General features: G+C 39.3%; 1 protein-coding gene and 1 long non-coding RNA gene across 7 annotated transcripts; one reads left to right on the top strand and one right to left on the bottom strand.

The window, feature by feature from the left end:
- Positions 1–464: 464 nt before the first annotated feature.
- On the bottom strand, positions 465–7,921 carry LOC124392213 (histidine--tRNA ligase-like). 6 transcript variants are annotated; one of them, XR_006927123.1, is made up of 6 exons: positions 7,320–7,921; positions 5,071–5,148; positions 4,703–4,769; positions 2,856–2,983; positions 1,659–1,811; positions 465–601 (listed from the first exon to the last, which is right to left on the bottom strand). XR_006927123.1 is itself a non-coding variant. In XM_046858979.1 (3 exons), the coding sequence occupies exons 1-3, from the start codon at positions 3,332–3,334 to the stop codon at positions 542–544; spliced, it is 228 nt and encodes a 75-aa protein (XP_046714935.1). In that variant the 5' UTR covers positions 3,335–3,452; the 3' UTR covers positions 465–541. The 6 variants fall into 6 exon arrangements, 1 of the variants encoding a protein (XP_046714935.1); XR_006927122.1 differs by having other exon boundaries at positions 4,707–4,769; positions 7,320–7,918; XR_006927125.1 differs by lacking the exon at positions 5,071–5,148.
- A 5,874-nt stretch (positions 7,922–13,795) lies between these two features.
- On the top strand, positions 13,796–14,681 carry LOC124392214. The gene is made up of 3 exons (XR_006927127.1): positions 13,796–13,865; positions 14,251–14,310; positions 14,553–14,681. It is a non-coding gene; the product is annotated as an uncharacterized LOC124392214 (long non-coding RNA).
- The last annotated feature ends 260 nt before the right edge of the window (positions 14,682–14,941 follow it).

Here is a 14,941-nt window from a genome sequence, read left to right as displayed (position 1 = left end):
ACATACTATACAAACTAATTTATACAAATGAGCAGTTGTGGGTTAAATCCTTGTTAAAGAGCCCAGCAGTGGCAGATTTGTGGTCTTGAGTTTTGATCTCGACCTTTTGGTCAGACTTCCAATATCTTAACCGTGATGGCCCACGCAAAGGTCAAAAATCACAGATTTTTTTCCCTTCATTTTGATATTAACAATTAAAGCTCTCGACCTGCATCTTCCTGTAAAATTTTACACATTTCGCTGCTGCCACATGATCGGCTGATTACATAATTGCATGAACAAGCAGTTCTACAGGGACTCCTAATTAAGTGTTCTCCCTGTATGTGTCATGTATGTTGGGGTTTTTGTATTTTTTAACTTTAGTGATAACTTGGCAACAGACCAAAATAAAACATGACTAAAACTGACCAACATACCTTAATTTACACACAAATTTAGTCAAACTAAAGAAACACAAATACCAATAGAACATTAGAACATTTTTATTGTATTAGAACATTTTTATTGAACAGAACTAACAAAAAGAATTATAATGAACAATTTAAACATTTAGTGTCCGCCTCTTTATCTCCTCGACCACTTTTTCCCTGGACACCTTGACCTGTGTAGGACAGACATTTACATTACTTTTGGCAGACACCCTTACCAAAGTGACTCATAATTATATTATTTATACATCTGAGCAGTTAAGGGGGCAAAGGCCTTACTGAAGAGTCCAATAGTGAAAGTGAGGTGGTGCTGGAATTTAAACTTGTGGCCTTCTGATCAGAATTTCAACATATTTACCACAGAGCTACCGACTCCATGTAGTGCACAGATACAATATATTTGCTATTTGTTTTCAAATACTCTGGAGTTTGCTAAAAAAGAAGCTTGCAAAACTGAACTTAACTGAAGCCTCTGCAAAACAGTGCTGCATTTGTGCTACGCCCTGAGAACACCAGCCATACAGTAAAGCATGGTGGGAAAATCGTGTCCACTCAAGTCTCTACAATGCTGTGAATGTTGGACTGCTGATCAGGTCATGTGTTCAAATCCTACATCAACAAAGATGCCATTGCTGGGCCCTTGAGCAAGGACCTTAACCATCAACTGCTCACAAGTATAGATAAACGAGTTGTAACTCAGTATGGAGAATGTACATGATTATTATTACTTGCACCTATTTCAATCTATTCTCATTACAGTGACAAGTAAAGTGTAAGTGTAAAGTGGCCTTAATGGACACTACATTTTGGAAATGTTTTAATTGGTGTAATCACTTGACACAAGAGTAAATGACAGGCTCTGATTCTTTAGTTTGGGCTACACAGATAACTAATAAGCCCCAGTCTTCACTTCATATGAGTTTTTTTCTTAACACCACTGTGGGTCCTTTTAATTTGGTTTTATCAAGCCATTTATTAAGACCAAAAAAAACTAACTGATGTATTTATTTTGATTCGTTGAAAGAAATGAACCACCTGGACCTGACTAATTATTTTTATGCCTTTTGCTAGAAAACTAACATCTGATTATTTCGGCTCTTGAACTGATGAAAAATCAATATTCATTTGATTCTGATATTCACTGAAGCAGCACACTGAGTGGAAAAAGTGAATAATGATGTAATACAGTTAAACGCTAAAGCTCTGATGGTTTTTTGGCTGAGCTCTTACCTCATCTCTGGTGGCCACATTGCTGAGTTTAAATATTCCATTTTGTTATTCGTGATCACCAAAATGGCCACCAGGGGATGCCTTTCTCCTCACAGTGCTGAAGCTGAGTCAGCAGTTTTTTTTTTTTTTTTTTTTTTTATAAAGCACCTCAGCCTGTGGGGCAGAGTAAGAGAAATAATTTAATAATCAAATAATTTAATAAAATAAAGCAGTCAAAGACCTTAGTGTGATTATTGACTAATCTTTCATTTGAGGCTAATGTAAATAACATTACAAGGATAGACTTGCAGGCTATTTGTTGGTAACTTAAATAATTAAGACTAAAGCAAGGGGCAGATTTTTCTCTTATGAAGCCCCAGTTATGGAGCAGCATTCCAATTAGTGTTCGGGACTCAGACACAGTCTCAGTGTTCTAGTCACGGCTGAAAACATATTTAGTCAAGCCTTTTTTCTATAGATTTTTCTCGTGTAAAAGAGCAGATCTGGAGGGATCATGGATATTCAGTGACCTGGGATATTTGCATGTTGTCGTCCCCCCACCTGCACACATTCACTCAAGTTTGCTGAATCCCTGAGCTTCTCAGCTTGAGAAACAGCAGATTTCAACCACGCTAGCAATTTTATTATTTTCTAAGCCTGCTGTGTGCGTTTGTGTGTGTAATTTACCAGGATGGCATCTGCAAAATATTATTCACACTGCACTATGCAAGCAAACAAGTTTCAGACGTATTAAACATCACTGTGCAATTAGTCAAGTCTTTATTTATTTATTTTTAGTATCTGAGATCCACCTGGAATCCAATAATTAATGTTAGAACACCTGATATTTAGAGATCCTTCAATGGCCTGTCTTTTTCCTCTCCCTCTCCCTCTCTCCCTCTCTCTACGTTAATAAGACATCTGTCATGAGAAAGAACAAACTCCTCTCTCTCCTGCCATACAAACTGACTATTAAAAACTCTGACACCAGAGACCATCATTTGTCTATTCGTTATTTGAGGCACGGTAAATCTCTGGCTGAAGTTCATTCGATTGGAGATCACTCGCTGCTGCTGAGGATGGTTTATATGGATATTTATATTAGTAATCTGTTTCTGTTAAGATGCTTTTGGAAATGTGCTTTGTTAAAAGTGCTTTACAAATACAACTGAATTTATTCAAATGTCAGGAGCGATCCAGTCTTCTCTCTGATCTCACCTTATCTGTGATTTGGAAGAACAGCAGGTAATTAAACAGGAGTTTCATGTTGTTCAGGTCGGCACACGCCTGCTTGTTCTGAGACAGCTTTGGGTCCTTCAGCAGCTTTTCTGCCAGGTCCAGTCCACCTGTGACACACAAAGGGACAAAGGTCACAACCGTGCTCGAGTGGATTCGAGGTAGAAGTTTCCTTAAAGCCGAAGGTACAATCGCAGTGTACATTTAGTTCAGGGATCAGGGGTCAGTTACTGTGGAGGAACTTAAAGCTGTACCAGTCTGCATTTTATATTAAACATTATATATTTTTTTAGCTATTTGAGATTAGTGAGTGAATTACTGGGTTCGATGCCTCCTGGTGCTTTTATCGGCACGGTTCCAGCGCAGATTTTTTTATTGGTACTTCACACTGATTTCGCCTAAATGATATCAAGTTTCTCACCTTTCACTTGAACTAGGAGACCCAAACCTGCCAGCTTCATGACGATATGTTGTACATGGTTGAAGTGGAAGATCTTGAGTGGCCTGCTCTGGAGCTCTGACCTCAACTCTACTGAACACCTTTGAGATGAATTGGAACACTGACTGCACCCCAGGTCTCCTCACCTCCATCAGTACCCAAGTTTACTAAAACCCTTGTGGCTGAATGAGCACAAATCTTTACAAGCACACTCCAAAATCCAACAGAACATCTTTCCAAAAGAATGGAGGTGATTATAACAGCAAATAGAACTAAATATGGAACACAATGTTCAAACAGCAGATATGAACCTTATGTTTAGGTGTCCAAACATTTACCCTATTTTTAGTGTATTATCTGGTGATCTGATCTTAGGGAATCTCACACATCTATGCGATTAACATTAAAACCACAAAGGAAACACAAAATCTGTTCTGAACACTTTCATGTGTGAAACCTTAAAGTTACAGATTTCTCTCTCTGACTGATTTACAGCACAGAGACTGTTAGCTGCTAAACAGGAAGTGACTAACAGCTAACGCTGTGGATTCCTTAGTTTTATGTCCTGCTTCAAGAATTTCTGTTAAAAGGAGAAAATACTGAAATTTCCAATGAATTGCAAAAATGTATTGCATTAATTAAACAGGCATTTTATTTTAAAAAAAGTTTTAAAAATGTAAACTGTTGATGTTCACAAATAATAAAAATAATAAACTGCGTTAATAAAAAAATAAAAAAGACTGGCAATTTTATGTTTAGCATTTTTTCCCCTACAGTAACCGTACCAAAATTAAACAAAACCGTGAGTTAACATCCGAGGTACATACAGAACCGTGACTTTGGTGCCTACACATAAATGTTAAGGCCTTCAAAGCTTTGCGTGTGTGTGTGTGTGTGTGTGTGTGTGTGTGTGTGTGTGTGTGTGTGTGTGTGTGTGTGTGTATACCTTTAGCTCAAAAACAGGGGTGTCGATGGTCACAGCATTATGCTGTTTAAAAACAGCTGACAATGACACTTAGCACCTTCTCTCTTATCCTCATCTGTTTGGGATCGACATCCCTGTTTACAACATCAAATATACCAAAACCAACAAAATGACTTTGTCGGGTTTTATTTATCTGATAGATCCCTAACATGGGACTTTGGATTTTAAGAGAAAAATAAAAAAATAAAACAGAAATTGGCAACATCTGCTCTCCAACAGATGACAGTACAGTGCATGCTAATGAAATGCAAAATATTGCCCCAATCCAAAGAAATGGAAAAGGGTATAAAAAACTGTGGTGTAAAACAGTATAATAAAAATACAAACATTCATCAACCCATCACACGCATCTGACAAATCCATATACATTCTAAATCACATAAACAAAAGAAATCATTAACTCACTCACTTCTCCTGCACGTGCTCATGTCCACACACGTGTTTCTTCCTCACCAGGATTTTATGCACATAGCTGGATAGCACAAAGCAGCTCATTAAAACATTGTTCATTTGCTTAATTCTTACCACATATGATGTCTATAACGTTTAACATTGTGCAGAACAAAAACATTGCATTTATAAAATATTTTAATCATTTTTAATCATGCTGATTGCAATGTCATTACAACAGCGATATCAAGTGAAATCTGACAATCCAACTCCATCGTTCTCTCAACTTATTCATACGAGTTCATCTAGCTCTAATAAAGACTCTTTAAAGAAATCTCACTGATCATTTATGAACTAACAAAGTTATTAGATGAAATTCTAACCTGTCTATTCCAGAGACATAGCCATCTTGTTCCGTAACTTTCCCGGTCTTTCTTCTTACCCATAATTCACTGCGAGTCCTACAAAATGATGTCGGTGTAGTTTTTATTACCTTAAAGGTAAATAGCCCTGTTCTAACCTTTCACATTCAGGTGTATAACATGACCCGGTTACATATATGATCTGGGAAACTGATAAAGGAAGATGACCACGTTTGGTCCTGAGCAAAGACTCAGGTCTAAAGCAGAAGCCAGCTGAAGTAGGAACCCTTGTTTATTTTGACAAGGTGACGCATACTGAGGTTATTCTAGATGCAAATCCTGTAGGCATCGGAGCCGTGTTGATTCAAGGACAGTACAAGAAGAAAGTCCCCATGTGTAATTTCAGCTTAACTGAATGTGAGCAAAGATACTCGGAGCGTGAAGTGTTGTCTTTAGAATCGACATGTGAGAGACTCCATCCATACATATAGGGAAAAACTTTGATTTGATCACAGAGTATAAATCGCTTGAAACTACCTATGGCCTGCGGTCAAATCCATGTGCAGAACAGAAATCATATAATCATGAACACAGACAGGTTTCCAAAACTCGTGTTTTTGGATTTTTCTTGGCAACAGCGTTATGGTTAAGTCAAAGAAACTTAGAAATGAGCATCAGAAAATAATAAACACATAATCCTCAGTCTCACACGCACACACACCCAGTAATACCGGAAGAGCATGCTTGTGGCACGCTCTTCCCAAAATACCGCTATGCTGCTAATAGAAGCGCAACATATTGCATTTAGTGTCTTTCGTTAAAGCCTGTGTAAAGTTTATTAGTTTCAGTGTAGACACCTGTAGGCTTATCGACAAGTGGTGGCTTATTTATGTAAAAAAAAAAAAAATTTTTTATTTAGTGGGTGTGGCTTATATTTGGGTGCGCTTAATAGTCTGGAAATTATGATATTTATCCCTGATGAGCAGCCATGGCGACTGTGGCAAGGAAAAACTCCCTTAGATGTTATGAGTAAGAAACCATGAGAGGAACCAGACTCAAAAGGGGAACTCATCCTCATTCAGGTGGCATCAAGGGTGTGATCATAAATCTTTCAACAATACAGAACACTGGAGAATGAGAACTAAAACTAAGTTTTTAAGATCACCACCTCCCATCAACAACAGATACAGGAACTGGCAAATGCAATTTGTGAATTGGCCCTTCAGCACAACCAAGCCCCTGTTGCTCAGGCCTCTGTTTCAGAAACCCCCACTGCTCATGCCCCTACATCAGCAACCCCGGCGCCCGTCCCGCCACCCCCACCTCGGTGTGAGGTTCATATACCAACCCCGATCGCTTTGCATGACAACTAGGGGAGTGCAGGTCGTTCCTATTGAACTGCAAAATAACTTTTCAGCTTCGGCCATCGTCTTTCCCGGATGATCTTAACAAAGTGGCCTATGTGATCTCTCTACTTTCGGGTAAGGCCAAACGGTGGGCCACAGCGGAGTGGGAACGTCAGTCTTTTCCACTATTCCACTGCTCTCTACAACGCTTTCACCTGGGGACTTAACGCTGAGATCAAGAATGAGACAGGGCACATGGCCGCCACCTTTCTAGCAAAAGAGAGGACTGGGCGATGAATATGGGGCCAGTGCTGGGCCAAGGACTCCCAGACCCTCTCCAAACCATTACTCAAGGTTCAGATTGACATCAAGGGCCACAGACATGAATTTGTTGATCTCAGTTCTGTTCCTGCGGAGTTCCATCTTGGCACCGTCTTACATGGTCCATGTAAATCATGCAACGGTCAAAATCCCACATTAGATTTTTTTATTCGCTCTGATATTAACAATAATTGAAGCTCTCGATCTGCATCTTCCTGTATAATTTTACACATTACGCTGCTGCCACATGATCGACTGATCACACAATTGCATAAACAAGCAGTTCTACAGGGGTTCCTTATCAAGTGTTCCCTGTATGCATCATGTAGTTTGGGGGGGTTTGTGTTTATTAACTTAATCATAATTTGTCAATAGACCAAAATAAAACAGTTATGCTAGTGTAATTAAATCAATCACAAATTTACATACAAGTTACAATCAAACAAAATAAAAGCAAATACCAGGCACCAGTAATTTAATATAACATTTTTATTGAACATTAAAACAAACATTAAAAACTATTAAACTATTTATTACCGCCCCTCCTGGTGATAATTAAAAATGTTAAAATATGGTCCCTCTAATCTTTACATGTGCACTCACCTTAATTCTTGCATCCCACAATTCATGAGTTAATCAGAGTCTCTACTTCAGAAGGTTCTTCTGTTCCGAAGCCACCAAAACCTGCGTTTCTGTGTTTCTTCACCCCCACCATGTCCGCGGCCACCGCCACCTCTGGCTGCAGAGTCTGACACAGCACAGCCTTATAGATTACACCAGTGTAGTAATCCAAGCCACGTGCCAGACTCATATCAAACACCACCTACACACACAACGAGAGAATTGATTTATAAAGTTACTGGTTTAAACACTGCTGTAAAAACGAATCAACACAAACTGATCAGATTTTCTTACCTCAATAAACAGAATGAAATTAAATCTCATTAATTGGGGTTGATATGAATCTCAGCTTGAGAAACAGCAGATTTCAGAGGCTGCTGTGTGTGTTTGTGTGTGTAATTTATATAATTTTTATAAAATGCAGACTGGTACAGCTTTACGTTCTTCCACTGTTCTTACAGAGAATTAAAAGGTAAAAAAGGGTAAGGGTAGATAGGAGGCACAATTAATAATTGATCAGTGACTAAGACGGCCTCTTATTGCTACCTGCCCCAACTTTTTTGGAATGTGTAGCACACATGAAATCCAAAATGAGCCAATATTTGGTTTGACATTTCAAAATGTCTCACTTTCAACATTTGATATGTTATCTATATTCTATTGTGAATAAAATATAAGTTTATGAGATTTGTAAACTATTGTATTCCTTTTTTTTTCATAATTACAATGTCCCAACTTTTTTGGAATCAGGTTTGTACATATTTCCGCATACTTTAACAAATGTCCTCATTCCTTCCATCCTTTATTCATTATTTCCTTGATATGCGGAATTTTTTTATTTTCAAGAGAAATTCTTGAAGAATACGATAAAGAAACCATATTGCTAGTATTAGCAACGTCGGAAAGTGGCATTTTGTGCATGTGCAAAACAAAATCTCAGCTTTGCAACGCACTTTAAATCGTATTTCCGGTACGGGTTGAGTAGCGACAGTGGCACTGTGCTAACTCTAGTTTCTTTTTTATACCCCTGGCATTGTTGTGTATGTTTCCAAAATTAATAATAATAAAAGAATAACAGTGACACTAAGCAACAGTGTGAGGCAGAGACTAAATAAATTTGCAGTCCACTTAATAAATTCTCGAGGGAACTATGATTTGAACTATTTTTCACACCTAAAAAGGATTGCATTCGGTACACATGTGTACTGAACTGAAAGCCCTGCACCGAAAATGTTTGCTACGTATATGTGTGCCGTTACACCCCTATTTATCCGTGAGGGGGGTGATGGAGTGAGTGGAGCAGAGGGATACCGTGAGGGATATGTGAAGTGTTTTTGAAAAAAAAGAAAAAAGGTCTTACTGATAGTGTCAGTATGCAGAGTGAGCCTCTTTCTCTATCACATGCTTTCTCTTTGTCTGTCTGTATTTATTCTATATTTCTTTCAGTCTCTCTCCCTCTACATCTCTTAAAGGATGCCCCTCTCTTTCAATCTCTCTTTTTGTCCTTGCCTCTATTTGTATCTTTCTGTCTAACTTTGCATCACTTGCTCTCTCATGCTGGTTCAAGATTCCTTTCATTTGGAATAAGTCTTCAACATTTCCTGCTCCAAAACAACCACCCAAACCATTAAGCTTCCACCTCCATGTTTGACTTTGGGGATGAGGCAGTCTGCTAACATCGTCTCTCCTCTTCTCTATCCTACACAATTCTTCTGTTAGAGCCCAATATGTCACATTTGGAGTCATCTGTCCACAGAACTTTATTCACTGTCCAATTTTTTTGTGAAGCCATCTACCTATTTTCAGCTGTCAGTGATCCTGTTCCCCCTGTAGCCACAATCTTAAATCTATTGTTGAGATGCTTTTCTGCTCACCATAGAAGTAAGAGGGGTTATTCCAGCTACATTAGTCCTTCCATCACTTTCATTCAGCTTCGAACAGCCTGACAGAGGATGCAGTTTCCATTGCTCTTCATTCAGCCCTCACCCACCTAGATAAAAACAACACCTATATCAGAATGCTGTTTGTTGACTTCAGTTCTGCATTTTATACAGTCCTCCCCACTGTTCTGATCACTAAGCTCAGTGACCTGGTATCTACACCTCCACTTTCTCACCAACAAACCTCAGTCTGTTAGGTTGGGCAAACAACCTATCCATATCCTCAACCCTCATTCTGAACACCGACATCCCACAGGGCTGTGTTCTGAGCCCACTGCTCTACTCCCTGTTCACCAATGACTGTGTAAGTGGCCTTGGGTTTTCATTTGTTGGAACCATTGTTCATGTGCAGGGTTGTGTGTGTGTGTGTAGGCGGAACCTGTGTTCGGGATAAGATTGATCGGAGGAATTTATCTATGATGCGCATGTTCACAGCATGTGTCTTTTTTGGTTAGCTATTGGTTTTGTTCTGAGCAATAGTGTGAATTCCATTTTTTGTAAGTCTTTATTTTTGAACACTGTTACTGGATTGTCGGAGTTTAGCAGAGTTGGTAATGTTTTGCACCATTGGTAAAGCGGAGCGAGGTATGTTTTTTGTTTTAATGTGAATCTGGCTATGATAGCTTAAAGCTTATCACTCTGTTAAGTTTATAATTTTTAACAAGTGAATGTCATTTGTTTACATTTTGAATATATATGTGTATTTTTCTTTCTTTAATTTAAGTTTCACGGTGTTGAATGGTGGTGATCGGTGATTGGTTGGATGGTTCATTTTAAAGAATACGACTCATGAACTGAAGACATGTCACAATAAATGATCTACACCCGTATAAAGACTCTCTGTTCATTTAGCGATGCCAAGGGCTGCTACAGACTGTGCTCCTCTGCATAACTCCAACATCTTCATCAAATATGCAGATGACACCACCATGGTCGGCCAGATCAACAACAACGAAGAATTTGCCTACAGGGAAGAGATCCAAAGCCTGAACACCAACAACCTGACCCTCAACGCCATGAAGACTAAAGAGCTCATTGTGGACTTTTGGAAATCTAACAGCAAGAGACACTTCCCAGCCTACATCAATGGAACTGAGCTACAAACGGTCTCCAGCTTTATATATATATATATATATATATATATATATATATATATATATATATATATATATTTCAGTCCAAATGCTCTGAAACGTCGAGACACTGTATGAAGAGACAGATCCTTACCCTGTTCAGCGCTGAACTGGTGAGCAATTCCAGCTGCAGTGTGGAAACGATTGCGTATTGAGATCCTCCACAGTATCCTGTCCTCTCTCCTCCTGTCCTCTCATCACAGACTACAAACCTACAGCTCAACCAACCAGCAGTGCCTTCCAACCGAACGAACAATCACTTTTTTGCTCGTTTTGACCAAAGCACAGGATATTTTACACCAACCACGGACTCTTCTACTGCTTACAGCCCACTTTCACTCTCAACAACGGACGTCTATTCAGTGTTTAGCAGAGTGGATGCACGCAAGGCAGTTGGCCCGTATGGCATACCGGGAAGTGTTCTCAGAGCATGCGCTGGACAACTGGCACAGGTTTTTACTGACATTTTCAACCTGTCACTGGCCCAAGCCACAGTTCCTACATGCCTGAAGACCACTACCATCATACCTGTGCCTAAGCACTTAGCTGCTAAATGCCTAAATGACTTTCGCCCAGTTGCACTCACCCCCATTGCTATGAAGTGCTTTGAGAAACTGGTACTGAATCACCCCACTGCGGGCCTACCACCTACACTGGACCCATACCAGTTTGCCTATCACCCGAACAGGTCAACAGAGGATGCAGTTTCCACAGCTCTTCATTCAGCTTTCACCCACCTGGATAAAAGCAACACATACATCAGAATGCTGTTCATTGACTTTAGCTCTGCATTCAATACAGTCCTCCCCACTGTACTGATCACTAAGCTCAGTGAACTGGGTATCTGCACCTCCACTTGCAGATGGATTCTGGAATTCTCAACAACAGACCTCAATCTGTCAGGTTGGGAAACCAGGTACCCTCAACCCTCATTCTGAAGACTGGCATACCGCAGGGCTGTGTTCTGAGCCCACTGCTCTACTCCCTGTTCACCCACGATTGTGCTCCTCTGTATAACTCCAACATCTTCATCAAGTATGCAGATGACACCACCGTCGTCGTCCAGATCGAAAACAACGACGAATCGGCCTACAGGGAAGAGATCCGTAATCTGGCAGCATGGTGTGCCACCAACAACCTGACCCTCAACGCCACAAAGACCAAAGAGCTAATTGTGGATTTCCGGAAATCCGACAGCGGGAGATATCTATCAGTCAACATCAATGGAATTGAGGTAGAGCGAGTCTCCAGCTTTAAGTCCCTGGGAGTTCACATCTCTGAGGATCTGTCCTGGCAGCAGAACACATCAGCTCTGGTAAAAAAAGCACAACAACACCTGTACTTCTTGAGAAGTCTCAAGAAATCTCATCTGCCCCCGGGGATTTTAATGAGTTTCTACCAATGCATCATTGAGAACATCCTGACCAACTCCATCACTGTATGGTACCGAGGCTCCACTGTGTGTGAACGTAAAGCACTGCAAAGGGTGGTCAAAACCGCCCAACGCATCACTGGCACCCAACTACCTGCCATTGAACACCTTCACCACAGCAGATGTCTGCGCAGAGCTCACAACATTTTCAAGGACTGTTCACATCCCAGTCATAAATTGTTTAACCTCCTTCCATCACGAAGGAGATATAGGAACTTATGCACCAGAACCCGCAGGTTCAGGGACAGCTTTTTTTCAACCACCATCACATTACTGAACTCTACAATACACCGCTAAATCACTACAAAAACAAACACAAACACAAACAAAAGACTGTATATAACCTTTGTACAATACATGTACATACTACATAGTATATCTTTTTCACTCCTCAGTACTTCTGCACCTTTTTTATCTATATGTACCTTTTTCATTACTGTATATTCTGCCCAACATTTCACATTCATTTGTGTATATAACATATGTGTATATATATATATATATATATATATATATATATATATATATATATATATATATATATATATATTTTTTTTTTTATATATATAGTAGACTGTTTATTCAGCTTGCTAACTCCTTAAATGCCATGATATTGTGATCTTGTAACCTTTCATTTCTGCACATTCTTCCTAATCACTGTACGCCTTTATATTTATTCACTGTGCTTCTGAATGTCCACACATCTCTGCACTGAAATAGCCTTTATATTTATTCACTGTATATACTTTCATATATACCACTTGCAGTAAATATGCTAGACAGTTATCTGCACTTTTGCACGACTGCTACATTTTGCACTTCTGGTAGATGCCAAACTGCATTTCGTTGCTGTGTACCTGTACTATGCAATGACAATAAAGTTCTATCTATCTATCTATCTATCTATCTATCTATCTATCTATCTATCTATCTATCTATCTATCTATCTATCTATCTATCTATCTATCTATCTATCTATCTATCTATCTATCTATCTATCTATCTATCTATTTGTCTTCCGTGGACGACCAGCCTTCTTGGCGGACTTGAATGAGTTTGTGATGTTGTAAAGATTCAATATTCTTGAAATCACAGATTTGGAAAGTGTTCTCTAATTTTGATCAGTGTGTTTTCTGCAAAATAATGTTTTTTTTTGGAAATGCCTTAGTTAATTTGTGAAAAAGGTGTTTTGGTAGCATGGTATAGACAGAACAAAAACTCCTTCAACTGTTGAGCAGTGAAGATGACATTATTTCAGAATTGTTTAATTGTTTATAAATTGTTCTCTAATTTCCCTGTCCCATGTGCAGAAAAACACCCCCAAACATGATGCTACCACCTCCATGCTTCACAGTAGGGATATGTTCTTGGGATGGTACTCATCATTCTTCTTCCTCCAAACACGTTTAGTGGAATTATGACCCAAAAGTTCTATTTTGGTCTCATCTGACCTCATGACTTTCTCCCATGACTCCTCTGGATCATCCAAATGGTCATTGGCAAACTTAAGACGTGCCTGGACATGTGCTGGTTTAAGCAGGGGAACCTTCCGTGCCATGCATGATTTCAAACCATGATGTCTTAGTGTATTACCAACAGTAACCATGGAAACGGTGGTCCCAGCTCTTTTCAGGTCATTGACCAGCTCCTCCCGTGTAGTTCTGGGCTGATTTCTCACCTTCCTTAGGATCATTGAGACCCCCCGAGGTGAGATCTTGCATGGAGCCCCAGTTCGAGGGAGATTGACAGTCATGTTTAGCTTCTTCCATTTTCTAATGATTGCTCCTTCTAATGATTGTGTAGCAGGGATATGTTGTTACACCAGATTATAATTTTTGTTATTTTTTTTATTATATTATTTGTTTTTATTACCATCTGTTTTGGGGTATTTTATTTTGAAATCGTTACGGGCTTTTATTAAATAAGGTATGTACGCCAGCTCACGTCATACGTAGTGAGCGGTTCAATTCGCAGCGCAATTAGCAGTTCGTCCTCTTTCCCGCAATGGCACTAGAGGAGAGAGGTACGATTTCATGAGCCCGGTTTATCTGGTGTTAAACAGTGTTATAAGTGTTCATGTTATGTTTAAATGATTAAATGTGAGAGAGTATTCTATGTGATGTTATATTTGACCATTAGTTCAAGTTTTTAATGTGGTAAATGTAGTTTATTTGAGTATTGTTAACAAGTGAGCAGAGCATTGTGAGATTGCAATGAGGCGTGTGCATTGCACGTGTGAGAGATGTGTTAGCAGCTAAGCTAACATCTCAAATAAGTACTGGTTACGTGTATTTTCGGGGCACACTAACGATAAATCCTAGTTTATTGATATCTATTATACTCTGCATTTATTGTGAGTTCTGTTGGTAATTACCTGGTGTACTTAATATACATTTTGTGGTTAACAGGCAGACTAAATGAGAATTGCAGATAACAGTGCCTGTCTGGTTATATGTTTTGCTACACAGGTATGTCAATTGGTATCTATGAGACAATAATACTGTTGTATATTTCTACCTAATAATTACAATGCTGTTGCATATTTCTTTGATAATTATAAGGTTGTGAATTAATTTTATATAATGTGTTTTGTAAAGTGTGAGTGTTTGTGTTACTCTGCGCTCTTTCCCGCAATGGCACTAGAGGAGAGAGGCAGACTAAATGAGAATTGCAGATAACAGTGCCTGTCTGGTTATGTTTTGCTACACAGAGAGAGAGGCACAGGAAATAAATCTTCCCGCCAAACCAGCTTTTGTGTGGAAAATCCTTATTTACCATCAAAAATTAACACAACGCAGAGGAACAGCCGCTACAATTGCAGTGGACCTTTTTTCACCAAGCTGCTTGGCAATTTCCCCGTAGCCCTTTCCAGCCTTGTGGAGGTGTACAATTTTGTCTCTAGTGTCTTTGGACAGCTCTTTGGTCTTGGCCATGTTAGTAGTTGGATTCTAACTGATTGTATGGGGTGGACAGGTGTCTTTATGCAGCTAACGACCTCAAACAGGTGCATCTAATTTTGGATAATAAATGTAGTGGAGGTGGACATTTTAAAGGCAGACTAACAGGTCTTTGAGGGTCAGAATTCTAGCTGATAGACAG

Source organism: Silurus meridionalis, chromosome 10 (assembly GCF_014805685.1).
Source record: "Silurus meridionalis isolate SWU-2019-XX chromosome 10, ASM1480568v1, whole genome shotgun sequence".
In the NCBI taxonomy this organism is placed as follows: Eukaryota; Metazoa; Chordata; class Actinopteri; order Siluriformes; family Siluridae; genus Silurus; species Silurus meridionalis.
This window is presented reverse-complemented; position numbering and strand designations above follow the sequence as displayed.